General features: G+C 53.2%; 7 protein-coding genes across 7 annotated transcripts; 5 read left to right on the forward strand and 2 right to left on the reverse strand.

The window, feature by feature from the left end:
• Positions 1–575: 575 nt before the first annotated feature.
• J4E86_005740 (uncharacterized protein) lies at positions 576–1,777 on the forward strand (the record flags this gene model as incomplete). The annotated part of the gene is made up of 4 exons (XM_051446272.1): positions 576–625; positions 730–1,138; positions 1,188–1,592; positions 1,658–1,777. The coding sequence occupies 4 exons, from the start codon at positions 576–578 to the stop codon at positions 1,775–1,777; spliced, it is 984 nt and encodes a 327-aa protein (XP_051303039.1).
• Positions 1,778–2,427: 650 nt separating this feature from the next.
• J4E86_005741 (uncharacterized protein) lies at positions 2,428–4,376 on the forward strand (the record flags this gene model as incomplete). Its single annotated transcript, XM_051446273.1, has 2 exons — positions 2,428–2,448; positions 2,526–4,376. 2 exons carry the CDS (start codon positions 2,428–2,430, stop codon positions 4,374–4,376), a joined length of 1,872 nt encoding a protein of 623 aa, XP_051303040.1.
• A 408-nt stretch (positions 4,377–4,784) lies between these two features.
• J4E86_005742 (uncharacterized protein) lies at positions 4,785–5,924 on the reverse strand (the record flags this gene model as incomplete). Its single annotated transcript, XM_051446274.1, has 3 exons — positions 4,785–5,504; positions 5,567–5,814; positions 5,876–5,924. 3 exons carry the CDS (start codon positions 5,922–5,924, stop codon positions 4,785–4,787), a joined length of 1,017 nt encoding a protein of 338 aa, XP_051303041.1.
• A 269-nt stretch (positions 5,925–6,193) lies between these two features.
• Positions 6,194–8,263, forward strand: J4E86_005743 (uncharacterized protein; the record flags this gene model as incomplete). The annotated part of the gene is made up of 3 exons (XM_051446275.1): positions 6,194–6,415; positions 6,507–7,461; positions 7,515–8,263. 3 exons carry the CDS (start codon positions 6,194–6,196, stop codon positions 8,261–8,263), a joined length of 1,926 nt encoding a protein of 641 aa, XP_051303042.1.
• A 1,035-nt stretch (positions 8,264–9,298) lies between these two features.
• On the forward strand, positions 9,299–11,853 carry J4E86_005744 (uncharacterized protein; the record flags this gene model as incomplete). The annotated part of the gene is made up of 2 exons (XM_051446276.1): positions 9,299–10,529; positions 10,580–11,853. The coding sequence occupies 2 exons, from the start codon at positions 9,299–9,301 to the stop codon at positions 11,851–11,853; spliced, it is 2,505 nt and encodes an 834-aa protein (XP_051303043.1).
• Positions 11,854–12,591: 738 nt separating this feature from the next.
• On the forward strand, positions 12,592–13,235 carry J4E86_005745 (uncharacterized protein; the record flags this gene model as incomplete). Its single annotated transcript, XM_051446277.1, has 2 exons — positions 12,592–12,616; positions 12,673–13,235. The coding sequence occupies 2 exons, from the start codon at positions 12,592–12,594 to the stop codon at positions 13,233–13,235; spliced, it is 588 nt and encodes a 195-aa protein (XP_051303044.1).
• A 152-nt stretch (positions 13,236–13,387) lies between these two features.
• On the reverse strand, positions 13,388–15,551 carry J4E86_005746 (uncharacterized protein; the record flags this gene model as incomplete). Its single annotated transcript, XM_051446278.1, has 4 exons — positions 13,388–14,927; positions 14,984–15,198; positions 15,250–15,357; positions 15,411–15,551. 4 exons carry the CDS (start codon positions 15,549–15,551, stop codon positions 13,388–13,390), a joined length of 2,004 nt encoding a protein of 667 aa, XP_051303045.1.
• Between the last annotated feature and the right edge of the window lie 59 nt (positions 15,552–15,610).

Genomic DNA, 15,610 nt, shown 5'->3' on the forward strand with positions numbered 1-15,610 from the left:
AGGTCCATCGCCTCGGCATTGCTCGACAGTTGAAGCTGAGGCAATGGTTGAGCTTGAGCTTGAGCTTGAGCGTCAGCTGCTGCTTGAGCTTGTTGAAGCTGGAACGCAGCAGCGCGGGCACGCATTTTAGCCTTTCTGGCCTCTGATGGCTTCCCAGATTGTCCCTTACGACCCATGGCAGTAGTTAAAGAGAGATTGGAAAAAGATTGAGGAGGCTCGAGAAGCTGGAGATGTAGCGAATTGTTAGACAGCTCCAAGGCTGTGTGGTCAGTGTGTATGCTCAGGTGTCCGTACAGGACTCCAGACCATGATTGCTATTCAGCGCCGAGATCGCAGTATCACATGCTACGCACGTGTTGGGCAGCTGCAGCTTCTCTCACTGGCTCCTGCCTTCACCTTGAGTTCGGCCCAAACAAACAACGTGTATCCCTAGGCTTCGCTTAGACATCCCTCTCTTATTCCCACCGCCGTAAAGGGTCTCTCATCAACCCCACTCCACTCTCTCTCGTTCTCATACTTCACTTACTACTCTACAACAACAACAACAACAACAACAACAACAACAGTCGCCAACGATGGGAGGCCGCCGCAATGTGCACGCTTACAACCAGGACGAGATCGATAGGTACGTATAGATAACATTGACCGGAAATGCCAACGACAGCGTGACTACTATTGAAACAATCCAGTCGTTGTTCAATTTGACGCGCTGCTAACTAGTCTTCCCAGGCTCCAGGGTATCCCGCTTCCCATGAAGATCAAATGCGGCCGGTGCCACAAGAACCTTCCTCAAGTCAAGTACTCCACCAAGCAGCTGACCGATGCACGATACCAAATCAAGACCTCAAGCAAGATCATCAAGCCCATCAACTGCCACAGTTGCACTGGACAGCAGAAGGTCGAGATCGAGTGCACCATGTGTGGCAAGACAAAGGGCTTGGAGGAGTTTGCAAAGTCTCAGCGCGCCAAGCCTGACACTGCCAAATGCTTCAAGTGTGTTGAGGCTCAGCTCGCTGATGAGGCCGTCGATGAAGACCGCTATATTGAACCAGACAGGGCCTTTGTTCCGCCCGACCACTCCCAGGGCCAGTTTCCCGAGTACTGGTCCGCAGCTACCAGTGAAACATCTTCTACTTATGTGAGTTTTCCATAAGGGCTGTCTGTGGCTGTCATACTGACCTGTATAGGGAGATGATGAGTGGAAGACTGTCAACGGCATCAATCGACGAACCGAGCGCAAGGATATTGAAGACGGAGGTATAGCGCTGTCGGCTGGCTTCCAGAAGGCCATGTCCATGAACGGTTCAGCAGAGGAAAGCCTCATCGAGACCGAATACTCCTTCCCAGCTGGCCACGGAAACGCCAACACTGACAGCTGGAGCGAGGTCCGCACCAAGTCCTGGCATACCCAGTCCAACGCGGCTCCCAGTGCAAGCTCAGGCTTCAACCCCAACGCCTATCGTCGCTCGACTTCCTCCGTTACCGGCTCGTCCCACACCTTCGCCTCCAGCATGGCTGAGCGATCTGACACTTCGGAAATTCGCCCCAACGGATGGGCCAAGATTCGTGCTGCTCCTCGAGGTCCTCCTATGGTATGTTTATCGATGAATCCTTCGGATCTTGAGTGTTGGCAAGAACGATACTGACTATGTCATAGATGCCTATGGGTGATACTGTCCGACAGACAGGATCCACTGTCGATGCTTGGGACTCGGATGAGGAGGAAGACGAAGAAGACGAGGACGATGATGATAGTGACGACGACACAGTCATCTAGTCACTTGACCCTAGTATATGGAGATGACAGAGATTGACAGGTATGCACAACGGGAAAAAGATCCTGTTCTGCGAGGGGATGCGGGAATTTGGATTGGATTGGCGTTTGGACTTGACTTGCATTATGTGATTTAGCTGTGGTCATGACAGCGAATGGTCTACCATTTGTCCCCACTGGAGGGGCGTACATAGCACTACAAAAGTTGAACTCCTGAATCGATGGCATTACTGATAGCCCTATCGCGCGGCTATGGTGAAAGTGAAAGGAATGCCGTCAGGGGTAGACTAATCCGGAAAAAGCGACTAATTGCCACCACGTGATTACGCGCCGCCGCCCCAACGCGCCTTCCTGTGCCTGTCGCACCCCACCCACACCCAGCGCAGCCGCACCACCACGACTGTACCGTAGCACTTTCTTTCAAATCACTTTCGTTCCAATCGCTCTTACAGTAGGAAATAGACACGGCCACTATGTAAGTCATGTTTCGCTATTCGACTTGATGAGCGCGCAAGACTAATGAGTGGCGACAGGAGCGGACGACGACCTAGAGGAGCAGGCATTCGGGGGCCGCACTCTGCCTTGACAGATTTTCTGGCCGTGAGTGACATCTGTTCTGGGGACAAGCATGCCCAACATTCGAGACTTGCGACATGAAGATCGAAAGCGGCTGGGTTCTTGCTCCATAGCGGCCGCGCAAGCCCCAGTGGGCGATGCTTGAGAGAGACACTCGCTAACTTCTCATATCCAGGCGAACAACATCTCTGCAGCAGAGATTCGCGATTCGTACGAACAGCGCCGTCAACAAGCCGAGCGAGACGCAGCAGAAGCAGGAGATAATGGCGAGGGACCTTCAAATGCCGGTGAAGATGACGAAGATGTCGAGGAGGATCTACAAGCCGAATCCTCCGCGATGGCAGCCGAGCGCACCCGCAAACGTAAACGCAACCAAGACGAGGCGATAGCGAAGATCAAGAAGGGCAAGGCGGCGAAGAAGGCATCCAAGAAGAAGAGCAAGAAGAAGGGCTCAGATGATGAATCCGACTTTGAAGATGTCATGGACATGTACAAGAAGGCGAAGCCACTCCCTGGCCAATTGGAGAACTGCGAAATTTGCGACAAGCGATTTACCGTCACACCCTACAGCAAAGCTGGTCCAGATGGTGGGCTCCTGTGTACACCGTGTGGAAAAGAGATGGTCAAAGATGCAAAGTCAGAGAAGAAATTGGCTAAGCCCGTCGTGCGAAAGGGTCGGAGAAAGATCGAGAGCAACCGCCTTGACGGTATGACACAGCGCGGACCCAAGACACTCCAACAACTGTGCATCGAGAAGCTCGCCAAACACTCAGAAGACATTGACGAACTGGGCGAGATGCCAGAGGGTATCATGAACCGGATCAGCGAGATCTTCTCAAAGAAGCGAGCGATGAACTCCAACACAATGAAGCTGTTCCTCCAGTCAGATATGCAGTCGATTGCAATTCACGAAGCGGCATATCTTGAGACCGAGGACTACGACCAGATCTTTGCCGTTTGCCCAAACGTTAAGCGTGTGTCACTGCGCAACTGCTGCCAGTTCAAGGACAGCAACATCGACTACATGAACGAGAAGGCGAAGGCACTAGAGGAGATCCAGTTACTAGGAGCTAACCTCGTCTCCAATGACAAATGGATTGAGCTGTTCATTGCCCGGGGCCAAGATCTCAAGTCGTTGAAAGTCGAGTGGTTAGACGCCGCATTCGACGATCAGGCAATAGAAGCACTTTCCACCTTTTGCCCCAACCTTGAGCGTCTCAAGATTGAGCGCTGCAAGAAGATCGGCCCGGACAGCATCGATGCCATTGCACACCTGAAGCATCTGAAGCATCTCACACTCCGCTTCTACGACCCCATTACCCGCGAGAAACTCGTCCATCTAGTCGATTCAGTTGGCGATAATCTCCGCACCCTGTGCCTAGAGCATTTCCTAGACAACACAACAGAGCCCACCGATGACGTTCTCGAAGCCATCCACAACAAGTGTCATTATCTCAGCAAGTTCCGCTTCACAGAGAACAACGAATGCACCGACGCTGGCTACGTGAAGCTCTTCACCGACTGGACCAACCCACCGCTCCACTACATCGACGTCAACTCAACCCGCGACCTAGACAATACAAACCCCGACGGACCCGAAGACGAGCCAATCGGTCTCGGATCCAACGGTTTCCGCGCCCTAATGGCCCATTCCGGCTCCCGCCTCGAATTCCTAGACATCTCCTCCTGCCGCCACATCTCGCACGCAACCTTTACAGAAACCTTCGACGGCAAGAAAGAATATCCTCATCTCCGCGAGATCAACCTCTCCTTCTGTCCCGTCGTCGACACTGAGATCGTAGCTGGTGTCTTCCGATCCTGTCCCGCTATCAAAAAGGTAGTCACGTTTGGTTGCTTCCAGGTCGCTGACGTGGTGGTGCCGAGGGGTATTGTGTTGATCGGAGCGCCGAGGGCACAGGATCAGATTGAGCAGTTTGGCGAGGTGGTGTTGGATTATCAGAGGGAGAATGAGGAGAGTATGGGGCATATGCGTGCTATGGGACGTATCGTTCCTGTTGTGGGATAAATGGTGTAGCGATTCTCGCAGAGCTGCGGGGAACGGGTTCTTCAAAAATGGTGTATGGGCGCATGTATGGTATGGCGTACTGGAGCATTTACACGTTCATGGCTAATGGTCATTACGGGTATATGAGCTTTTCCGTCGGTTGTGTGCGACATGATTTAGATACATATAGATGTCAATCAGTACGCATAAGACTCCGCATTGAGTATGCGGATGCGGATGCTGGATGCTAATAGATACATGATACATGATACTCCTCAAACGCGACTCCTCGCTTGCCCAAATCGTCAATGGGTGATAAGTAACAGCGTAGCTACGTGTATTCTCAAGTCCAACGGATGAGCTGAGTGGGACATACGTTGTCCTCTGCAACCCCAGCTTAGATATATCACCCCACTAATTTTGTCCCACTCATACCTTGCTCAACCAGATCATGAACCCAAATTGCACCACATAGCTATACACAAACAAAAACTGCGTCCTCCTCGACTTCTGACCAGTCTTGATATCCTGAGGATATCCCACGGGAGCAGGAGCGCCAAAGGCGTCTTGTGGTTTGTTGTCAGGCAACAGCACGTATTTCAGGCTCCTCAACAAGAAGAACGAGTTCGCGCTGAAGCAGTAAAGGAATATGACCCAGCCGACCCATGAGCTACTGAAACCGATCCAATTGGCCAAGTTGGTGATGAGCAGCGATACGATGACGTGGACGAACTTGTAGCCGCTGTACGCTACGAGGTCGAGGAGTTGCGAGGAGCTGCTGATGGCGAGGAGGAAGGTGCCGGTTCGGATGATGAGGATCTCGAGTAAGGTGACTGCGATTGCGACTGTAGCGGTCTTGCCCAGGAGTTCGGGATTGAAGGCGCCGCGCAGACCTGCGAAGAGTGTTGACAGCAGAATGTAGGTCACCAGGGCCATGGTGGGTATGTACATGTCTGGTGAATTGACATCTTCTCGTGGAGGTTGATATAGCAGTGCGGCGGACGCTGATGGATCGGCCGTGTGTTGCCGTTGGCGCGACCAGGGACGGTGCCACCATGGGAAGAGGATGATGCGTAGTTTGTTGAGGACGTAGGAATTTGTGACGTTGAAGTAGTGCTTTAATGCGGACACTGAGACAAGACGTCCTAGCTGGAATGTTGTTAGCAAGTTGTTCATGAATGGGATGCCAGCGCTATGCCTTGTGGACATACATTCTGTTCCATGTAGTGCTGCCCAGCGTCCACGGCGCTCTTTCCCATCTGGAACCCTAGCTGAGCAGTGGGGTCGTTGATGAAGCCGCCGAACGACGGGTGCACGCCATATCCGCCTTGTTGAGGCGGCATGCCACCTGCCTGTGACCCGTAGCCATAGCCGCTCTGTGGTTGTGAAGGGGGTTGCGGGGGAGGTGGTGACCGTAGCTGGGGGACTGTGGAAACGTGTTGTGGGACGGGGTGGTGTACTTGATGGAGTCAGTACACGGCATCTACAGGAGGCATGATGGGACGTGTCCTAATACGTACAAGGTGGTGAATGCGCCGGTGGTGGGTTGCCGTAGTTGGGGCGCTGCATGGCTGCGCGTCGGGGTGCTGGTCGGTGTAGCGAGTGCGGTGTCTAGGAGAATGAAAAAGACAAAGAAGCCCGAGTTTTGTGATGCGCAATTGGACACGTCGCCGTCAATGTTGGTTGAATTTCTGCCTTGAGCTGCGGTGTCGTTGGCACCTCCGAATTCCGACCATCTGGCAAGAGCGTGCACGGCCCGTCGTCATATCCCACATGTGCCCGCCGCACCACCACCACGTCTCCCTTCCGCAACCTTCCCGCCGCCTTTCACCCTCGCCATGTTGGATACCTTCGAGATATTGACTACCTCCGGCGTAGTCTTGTGGTCGCGCACATATGTCCCGGTCGGCGCAAACGTCATCAACAGTTTAATCCGGGATGTCTTCATCGAGGAGCGCGTGCAACCTCACGCCGAAGATGCCGGCGCCAAACCTACGTACAAGAAGGAGGGATATACTCTGAAGTGGACGGCGGCGAAGGATCTTGGCCTCATCTTTGTGGTATGAACGCAGTCCTCGTTTCGCCAATGGATCGAGATAGGGCCATGGCGCATTGCGACGTAGATATGCGCAACAGCTGACTTTGCCATAGGCCGTATATCAAAGTCTAGTACACCTGACATGGGTCGACAAGCTCCTCGATAACGTACGCGCACTCTTCGTCGGCCTCTATGGCGAGCAGCTGAAGACGGAGCACAGCAGTGTGGTCAACTGCGACAAATTCGGCGCCTACTTCGACCGACAGATGCATGACTTGGAAGGTGCCAGCGACTCTGGCGCACCAAGCATTAAGCTCACGACTCCCGAATCGAGTACCGATAACGACAGCGCCGACGAAAGCGTGCCCAAGCCAACGGCATTACAGAAACCACAGCAGTCCTTGTACGATACGAGCGCCGATTCAACACCAGTGCCCACGCCAGACACCTCGAGACCTACTACACCGGCGCAAAGTCAGCTTTTGACTGGAAAGGCAAGACCGTTTGGAGGGAAGATGTCACGGCGAGACAAGAAGAAGGCGTCGGCATTCAGCTCAGCACCAGTGTCATCGGGTGACGAAGCATCAGCCAAGAAGAAGGGCAGGGGCTCAGCCAAGAAGGGCAGAGTGTGGGGCGAATTCGGGGCCGAAGAACAGGACGACTCTGTGCTCGACTACTCGCAATCAGACATCCAGGGCGACGCCTCTGGGAACGAGGCGCTCGAGGAGATCCGACCAGAGACGTGGGGCCACAAGACAAAGAAGGGCGAGTTCGTGCTCAAAGATCTCGACGAAGAGATGGACGAGATAATCGCAGCACAAAACGCGAAGAAGGACAAGGAAGCACCCGCTGCCTCGGGTGGGCTAGTAGGGTCCAGTTTGGGTGCCATTGGCGGCCTGTTCAGGAACGTGGTTGGCGGCAAGACACTCACCAAGGAGGATTTGGCAAAACCACTTAAGGGAATGGAACAGCACCTCCTTCGCAAGAACGTGGCTCTCGAAGCTGCGGTGCGATTGTGTGAGAGCGTCGAGCGCGATCTTGTGGGCATGAAGACTCCCAGCTTTACCAGTCAGTTGACACGCCTAGCCCCCACTATACGTAGCTACTAACCATTGCAACAGCAATCGAGACGACGCTCAAATCCTCCATGGAAAAGGCTCTCACCAAGATGCTCACTCCTACGTCCTCCCTGGACCTCCTACGCGAGATTCAACACACCAACGCCACTACATCCCGCCCCTACGTCATCTCCATTGTCGGTGTAAACGGCGTAGGAAAGTCGACAAACCTATCCAAGATCGCCTTTTTCCTGTTGCAAAACCACCACCGCGTGCTCATCGCAGCAGCGGATACATTCCGTTCTGGTGCTGTGGAGCAACTACGCGTACACGTAGATAGATTGAAGGAGCTATCGCAAAGAGAAGGAGGTCAGGTCGATTTGTTCGAAAAGGGCTATGGCAAAGATGCCGCCAACATTGCAGCGGATGCCGTTACCTTTGCCTCGAAGAACAGCTTCAACGTGGTGCTCATCGACACCGCTGGTCGCCGACACAACGATCAACGTCTCATGTCTTCGCTTGAGAAATTCGGCAAGCTAGCCAACCCAGACAAGATTCTCATGGTGGGTGAAGCGCTTGTCGGCACAGACTCTGTTGCACAGGCACGCAACTTCAACGCTTCTTTTGGCGTTGGGAGAAACCTCGATGGATTTATCATCTCAAAGTGCGATACCGTCGGCGATATGGTGGGTACACTGGTGTCGATGGTGCACGCGACAGGCATTCCAGTGGTATTTTTGGGTACCGGGCAACATTACAGTGATCTAAGGACACTTAATGTTAGTGCCATTACGAGACTGCTCATGAGCTAAGTTTTCTACGGATTACCGGAGCCCTGTATTATAGTCTATCAATTTTAGTAATGATGAATCTCTGACCAGAGTAGGGAATCGCAACATAAGAACCCACTGCCCCCAAGTTGAATGCCAATGCAAGCCCATGTCCAGTCAAGCTTCAAGCGTGACTAGTGACCCACAAACCCCATTGTGGCGCCTGGAGAAAACCTGATCTTCGTCCCGTTGAAGCTTAGATGTGGCTAAGTCACTGCGCCATAACCGTTTTGGCAGAATTTGGCTGTAAGGCCCGCCCGTACACATACACTCGCAAAAGATCCTCACACGATGTCAACGACGATGTTGTTGGCCAGCGCTGCACGGGAATTGCCGTTGAACGGCAAAAACGGCAGGCTAGGTGTAACGGAGCAATGCCCAGCAGCTCTTGTTGAATGCATGACCTTGTTTTGCAGAGATTGTGCGAGTTTCGCGTTGGGCAAATGACGACACAGACGCTCGCCCCCGCGTGCGCCTTCGACGTTCACGCCTCCCAAGCTTTACAGCATGCGCGCTATCGTCTTGGATCGACGTAACCGGTAGGCTAGATCATCCTCCAGCCTCTAACCAACCTGCGTTCCAGCCTCCGGCCTCGCGCGACTTGCCCCTGGTTCATCTTGTTTGGTAGAGCATGCGACTAGTCGGAACGCGTGTGCCGACCATGTACTATGACACTGAATGTTTATGGGGAAACGCCAGAGTCTGGGTGCTATGATGCAAGCGCCGTTATGGAAAGGGTGTAACCAGGGCCGGTACATCAAAGGCAGCTCGACCTGTTAAAACCACACTGAAAACGACACCCTCGTTTCGTGGCCTCATTCACATCCTCGACGTCGCGCACCATGTCTTCACCCAGCGCGTCTTCGCGGTCGGGTAGCCACCGCAGCAGCTCTTCGTCAGTATCTGCTTTGTATTCAACGCTGGTACCATGTATAGTGGTCTCTGGAATCCTCGTGGGTGCTTTCTTGCTATTGCGAGCAAAACAGAGGCGTTTATACGCACCACGAACTTTCCACGATGCGCTTTTCGAAGAGTACGTTTCATCATATATCTGCCTCCACATTTTCCATCGAGACTGACGAAGAACACAGTGAGAAGACTCCATCGGCCGGTTCGAGCAAATTCGGCTGGATCAAGAAGTTTATGCACATCAGCGATGACTACGTCCTCAACCACCACTCCCTCGATGCCTACCTCTACATGCGCTTCCTCAAGGTACTCACACTCATGGCTTTTGTCGGTGCTATCATCACTTGGCCAGTGCTATTCCCTGTCAATGCCACTGGCGGAGGTGGTGAATCCGGCCTAGATATCATCAGCTTTTCTAATGTCGAAAACGACGTTCGCTACTTTGCCCATGCGCTCATGGCCTGGGTCTTCTTCGGCTGGGTCTTGTTCCTAATCGGAAGGGAGATGCTATACCTTGTCAAGGTCCGAAAGGCCTACCTGTTGTCCACCTGGAATGCTAGTCGCATCTCGCAACGAACAGTTCTCTTCACCGACGTACCGGAGAAGGATCTATCGCTTGAGAGTTTACACACCGCGTTTCCACAAGTGGCCCAGATCTGGTTGGTACCTGACGTCAAGGACCTAGAAGATGACGTTGAAGAACTTGAAGAGAATGTACCCAAGCTGGAGGCCAGCGAAATCAAGTTCATGGCAGCTGTCACCAAGCAGCAGCAGAAGAAGGGTAGCGAGAAGAACGCAACCTACGACAAAGCATTGCGACCGACGCATAAACTGAAGCCCCTCATTGGACATAAGGTCGACTCCATTGGCTACTACCGCAACCAGATCAAGGAGCTTCTGCCCAAGATCCAATCGGCTCAACAATCCCATCTCGCTGGCCGGGAGAAGCTTGCTAGTGCCGTCTTCATCGAATTCGATACCATGGCCGCCGCCGAAGCCGCTTTCAACGAACACCAACACCGCAGACCAGCAAGTTTTGAATCCCGGCAGATGGGTGTTTTACCTGATGAGATCATCTGGAAGAACCTCGGCATGGGATCTAAGAACAGAAAACTCCGTCATATCCTTGCGAATATCTTCATTGCGCTTCTGATTATGTTCTGGGCCATTCCTGTTGCGATTGTGGGTATCATCAGCAACGTCAACTATCTCACAGAGAACGTGCCATTCTTGGCATGGATTGACTCCATCCCTGGACCTATCCTTGGTGTAGTCACTGGACTTTTACCTACCATTCTTCTCGCTGTACTGATGGCATTGGTGCCTATTATCTGCCGCTGTAAGTTGTTCCTAAGCTCTTTACTCTCAATGCATACTGACAAATTTTAGTCGTCGCCAAACTTGCAGGAGCAGTAACTCTGTCCGAAGTCGAGCAGCAGACCCAAACCTGGTACTTTGCATTCCAAGTCATTCAAGTCTTCCTGATCACGACTTTCACCTCCAGCGCAACCGCCGTCGCCAGTCAAATCGTCAGCAATCCGGCATCGGCTGTCTCACTACTGTCGAAGAATCTTCCCAAAGCTTCCAACTTCTACATCTCGTACTTCATTCTGTATGGACTTGCCAACGCTGCAAGGTACCTCTTCAACTTGATGGGACTGGTAGGCGTGTTCATCTTGAGCAAGTTTGCAAAGACCCCGAGAAAGAAGTACATGCGCTACGTGTCATTCACGGAGCCATCTTGGGGAGCGGAGTACCCGAAATGGACCAACTTGGGCGTCATTGCGATCTCATACGCCTGCATTGCGCCACTCGTTCTGGGCTTTGCGACACTCGGTATCGGGTTCATTTACCTGGCCTACCGTTACAACATGATCTACGTCCACGACACCCACGTTGACACCAAGGGTGGCTTCTATGCGCGCGCACTCGAGCAGCTTATGGTAGGTGTCTACCTTGGAGAGCTCTGTCTTTTGGGCCTATTCGGTATCGGTATTGGCAACAGTGTCACATCTGCTGGTCCGACGGTGCTCCAGATAGTGCTGATCGTAGCAACCATCATCTTCCACGTCATGATGAAGCGCAAGATCAAGCAGATGAATTTGCTCGATGACTCGAACCATCCCCAACAGCAAAACGACGCTGAAAGACATTCGGAAGGCAATGGCATGCACCCTGGGTACAACAATGTCAAACGCTCGCGTGAGGACAGCAGGCGATCTGAGCAAGCTCTTGTTTCTGGCTACAGAGAGGAAAGCCGCCAGTACGCCGGTGAACAAGGCGCTGGAATGGCTCCTCCGTCGAACGCCCCGCCACAGCGATCCCTGCTCAAGAAGATGTTCTCCCCGCATACACTCTCTGTCAGCGAGATCTCTTCCTCTTTGATCACACGCTTCCGCCATCCTGTACCAGCCTACACTCAGCAAGACGTTCTCGAAGCCTACCTACACCCCGCTTTGGCGCAACGCGAAGAAGTCATCTGGCTCGCAAGGGATCAGGCTGGCGTCAGCAAGAACGAGGTTGCGGAGCTGACAGAGAGCCTTGGAAGCTATGGCGTCGAGGTCACAGACGAGGGCGCAATAATGAATGAGAAGGGCAAGGTTGAGTGGGACGACAACAGCGTGAGGCAGGCGCCTCTATGGGATCATAAGGTTGTTTATTAGAGAGTCTCATTTGTTGCAACGAAGGGAAGGACGACGACGATGTGTACGCGACACCATTGATTTGTATTATACCCTTAGCTGACACGATAATATATTCATTTCACATATTCCACGTCCCGGCATTGTACCACAGTCGAGGTTCCAGCCGCTCTCAACGCACACCGCCAATATTACTCGTGGAAAGTCGCCCCGGGCTCGAGCGCCAAAGCCAGAAAAGGCCTCAGGTACGATGACACCAAATGTGGGGGAATGCGGACTACACTCAATCTGGTGCGGTGCCTGAGAGGCTTGCTGTGCATAAAAAGCAGCAAGTCCACTACATCTATGCCGGACGCTCTCCGGTCACCGCCTAGTGGCCGCTTAGTGCAACGCAACGAACAATAAACAAAAGCTATGACGTCTTTGAACCGGAGACCTAGAACTTGGGGTTGCCAACTTCCAAGTACCTAGTAGCGGGTATATGAAGGTGTCGCGTTGAAGTTGGGGTATTGAATCATTTCTTGCTACAGAGATTTGTACTGTTCTAAACCACCATACCACTTAACCTTTCTTTCGAATCTACAAATTGATCATTATGCCTCGCAACGGAGATGGATCTAGCGACAATGGCCCAATTGAGGGTCAAGAGCTTCTTCACGGAGCTTCTGGTGATGTACGTCTTCCAATGGACAGAAGCCTGACCAGCGACTAACACGTGACCAACAGAAAACACTCCAACACACCAAGCACGTAGCCCCCATGCCCGAAGTCGAAGCAGGAGACGGTAAGGAAACCCGAAATACCACATCAAATCCATATCAAAAACTAACCCCACCCCAGCCCTCCCCGGAATGGGTGCCGGCGGCGCCGCAGCCCCCATCGCCGACAACGCAGAAGAATTCGGCGTCAACGAGCCCAAAAAGGACCCTCTCGACGAAGAAGAGGACTCCTCCGCCCAAGACCCGCTCCCACCCAAGAAAGACACATCCTCCTCGAAGAAGCGCACAGAACCGCACCACGGGGCCACGTCGCCCGAGCGCTCGCAGCTGGACCAGAAGTTCACAAAGCTAGACAAAGACGAAGTGGACATCTCGACGTCGTCGAGCAAGGGGCAAGAGATGGATGCAAGGGCGCAGCGTGTGGCTGATGCTGTGGGGAAGAGTAAGGGCGCCGGGGATGAGGTTGTGAGGAAGAATGGGGGGCATGCTGATGTGGAGGAATTGCATGGGGCGACGAGTTTGGAGAGTGGGGATAGGAGTAAGGATGGGAAGAAGGGGGGGCAGGATGAGAAGAGTGGGAGTGGTAAGGGGGGTAAGGGTGATGCGGAGGGTATGGAAGCGCATTTGGGGGATAAGGTGCAGAGGGAGCAGGCTAAGAAGTTTGGTGTTAACCTTGATAATTAGTTTGGGAGATCGAGGAGATGCAAGTTGAGATAATGGATGCCAAATCACATTATATGTATTCCATTGGATGAGGTCCTGATGTATCGTTGTATTGTGGAGACGATGTCGGACATTCGCAGCATCCAAGCATATTTACAGTCCGTCTCGCGCATTTAGAGCATAAAGCTCACTACACCCATGATGACGAGTGCTGACCAGACGGCCCACGCATTTCCTCTCACGCTCGCCGCAGCACCTTCGAACTCGGGCAGCGTGTTGTTACTATGCCCACCAGGCATAGTGCCATTGCCGCCATTTTCCGCGCGGCACTTTGCAATAACCTCCGGGAACAGCGCAGTAGTATTCGCATCGACAACAAGGTACTGGCAAATCTCCGCCGAGTCATCCAGAACCGCATCGACGTACTCCTCGGTGCAAGAGCTGAGATCCCAGGTGTAGCAATATGTCAGCCTGTCGCTGGTGAAAGCGTCAAACTGCACATCGGGGTCTGGGCGACCAGTGCTCATGTATGTGCTGCTCTCATCCGTTCCAGATGTTGATTCGGTACCAGTAGCGATATCGAGATTAAATAGCGCGCGCGTGAAGATTTTGAAAGCGGTTTCGGGCTGGTACGCTGGGATCGCGTGACCGGCTTGGTACGTGCGGATGTAACTCAAGTTACCGTACTGACGAACGAGGCCGCCGACGTAGGAGTCGTTGGTCTGGATCTCGGCGTATTGTGCGGAGGCATACCCAGCTGAACCAGTCCAGTTGATTGCCTTGGCGACGGCATCACCGCCAGCCCAGGGGCAGGCGAAGTCTAGATCTCCGTAAACGAGCGAGACTTTGATGCCGTTGTCGAGCAGAAAACCAAGGTCGTCGAGCCAGTTGTCACGTGGGTAGTCACCAATGTCGCGGTATGCGGAAGAGGCTTGGGGCGAGCTGCCCGTCCAGTTGAGCGGTACGCCGAGTTCGGCTTGTACCCATTCGCGGTTCAGGTAGCCTTCGTGGAATGGCGGTGGGAATGGAGGTGGTGACGGAGTCGAGATGTCGTAGTAGTCTCGGCCTGCATACTGGTTGTAAGGGCTGACGATTTCCGCGCGACAGAACGATTCTGCGTCTTCGCAAATCTCGTTCACACCGGCATCGATACCCAGATTCTCGGGGTCGTCTTGTCTAGCGGCATCGCGGCAGTTCTGGATGCGCTCGAGACATTCTGGCACTGCTTCAACCATGGCGTTGTAGGTCGTCTCATTGACGGCTTCGATACCGTATCCGTTCTGGCGGAATGCTTGCTGAGGGTAGTAAGGGTACTGCACGTAACGATCAACGCATCCTGAGATGAGAAGCAGGGTATCGAGATGCATGATGTAACCCTCTTCGCCAAGGGTACCGTTCTCGATGCGCTGGTTCTGCTCTTCCCAGAAAGACATCATGGCGGGGCCGTAGCGTCCGCCATACGATTGAGCTGCAAGACTGATGCGGGTGTCGTTTGGAAGGTAGTGGGGAAACTCTTGGAACCAAGCTTGCGCAAATTCCCATGCTGCTACGGCTCCATTGACACTGCCGAACGCGGTGTTGTTTGGCTCGCGACTGGGGAAAGTTCCGGTGAGCAAAGTGGTGTTCTGCTCAGGCACGGTTGAGGTCTCGTTGAGAAGCGTGACCTCGCCGGTAACAAGGTTCCGAGTGATGTTTTGCAGGGTATCATAGGAGCTGCGAGCAGAAGTCAACAAACAAGTCCGCGACTAAGGAACACAGGTTGTGCTTACAAACCAACTTGTACCGGCTGATCGAGGTAGAGCATGTTTGAGGCTCTGTTCCAACTCCATTCCGCCGGACGCGTAGAGTTTGAATCGGGGTTCGCATAGCATGGTCCGTTCTCTTCCAGAATACCATACATGGAAGAGGAACCCGGTCCTCCATTCAGCCAGATGGTGAGCGGCGCATTCGTCGGATCCTCACGAGCTTCAAAGAACCAAAAGAACTAGTTTGCATTGGTAAGTGAGAGCTATGTATGCTTTGGACCTGCACTCACGGTGTTGATCGGGTAATCCTGTCCTTGACCCAAGTCCGCGGTTCCCGGAGGCAGATAGACGTGGCCGGAGTAGGACTTAACACCGGGCGTGGTTTCGCAAAGCGAGTTCTAACATGTACATATTAGATAACAAGTATTGCTAATTGTTAAATCGCACGAACCTCTTTGAAGGTGATTTTCACACCATCTCCAAAGCGCGATTCTAAAACTTTGAGACCAACGGGCTCCGCTGGAAACTGCGCCAAGCCGGGCGCGGCGGAAACCAGCAACGCGACGGCTGCGGAACGAAGAGTAGGAAGCATTGCGAGGCTGTCAATCTTGAGGCTCCAGGAATCCGAAGCCCATCAAGGTTTATGTATGC

This window comes from Alternaria arbusti, assembly GCF_024043155.1.
Source record: "Alternaria arbusti strain BMP 1465 chromosome Unknown scaffold_6, whole genome shotgun sequence".
NCBI classification, from domain to species: domain Eukaryota; kingdom Fungi; phylum Ascomycota; class Dothideomycetes; order Pleosporales; family Pleosporaceae; genus Alternaria; species Alternaria arbusti.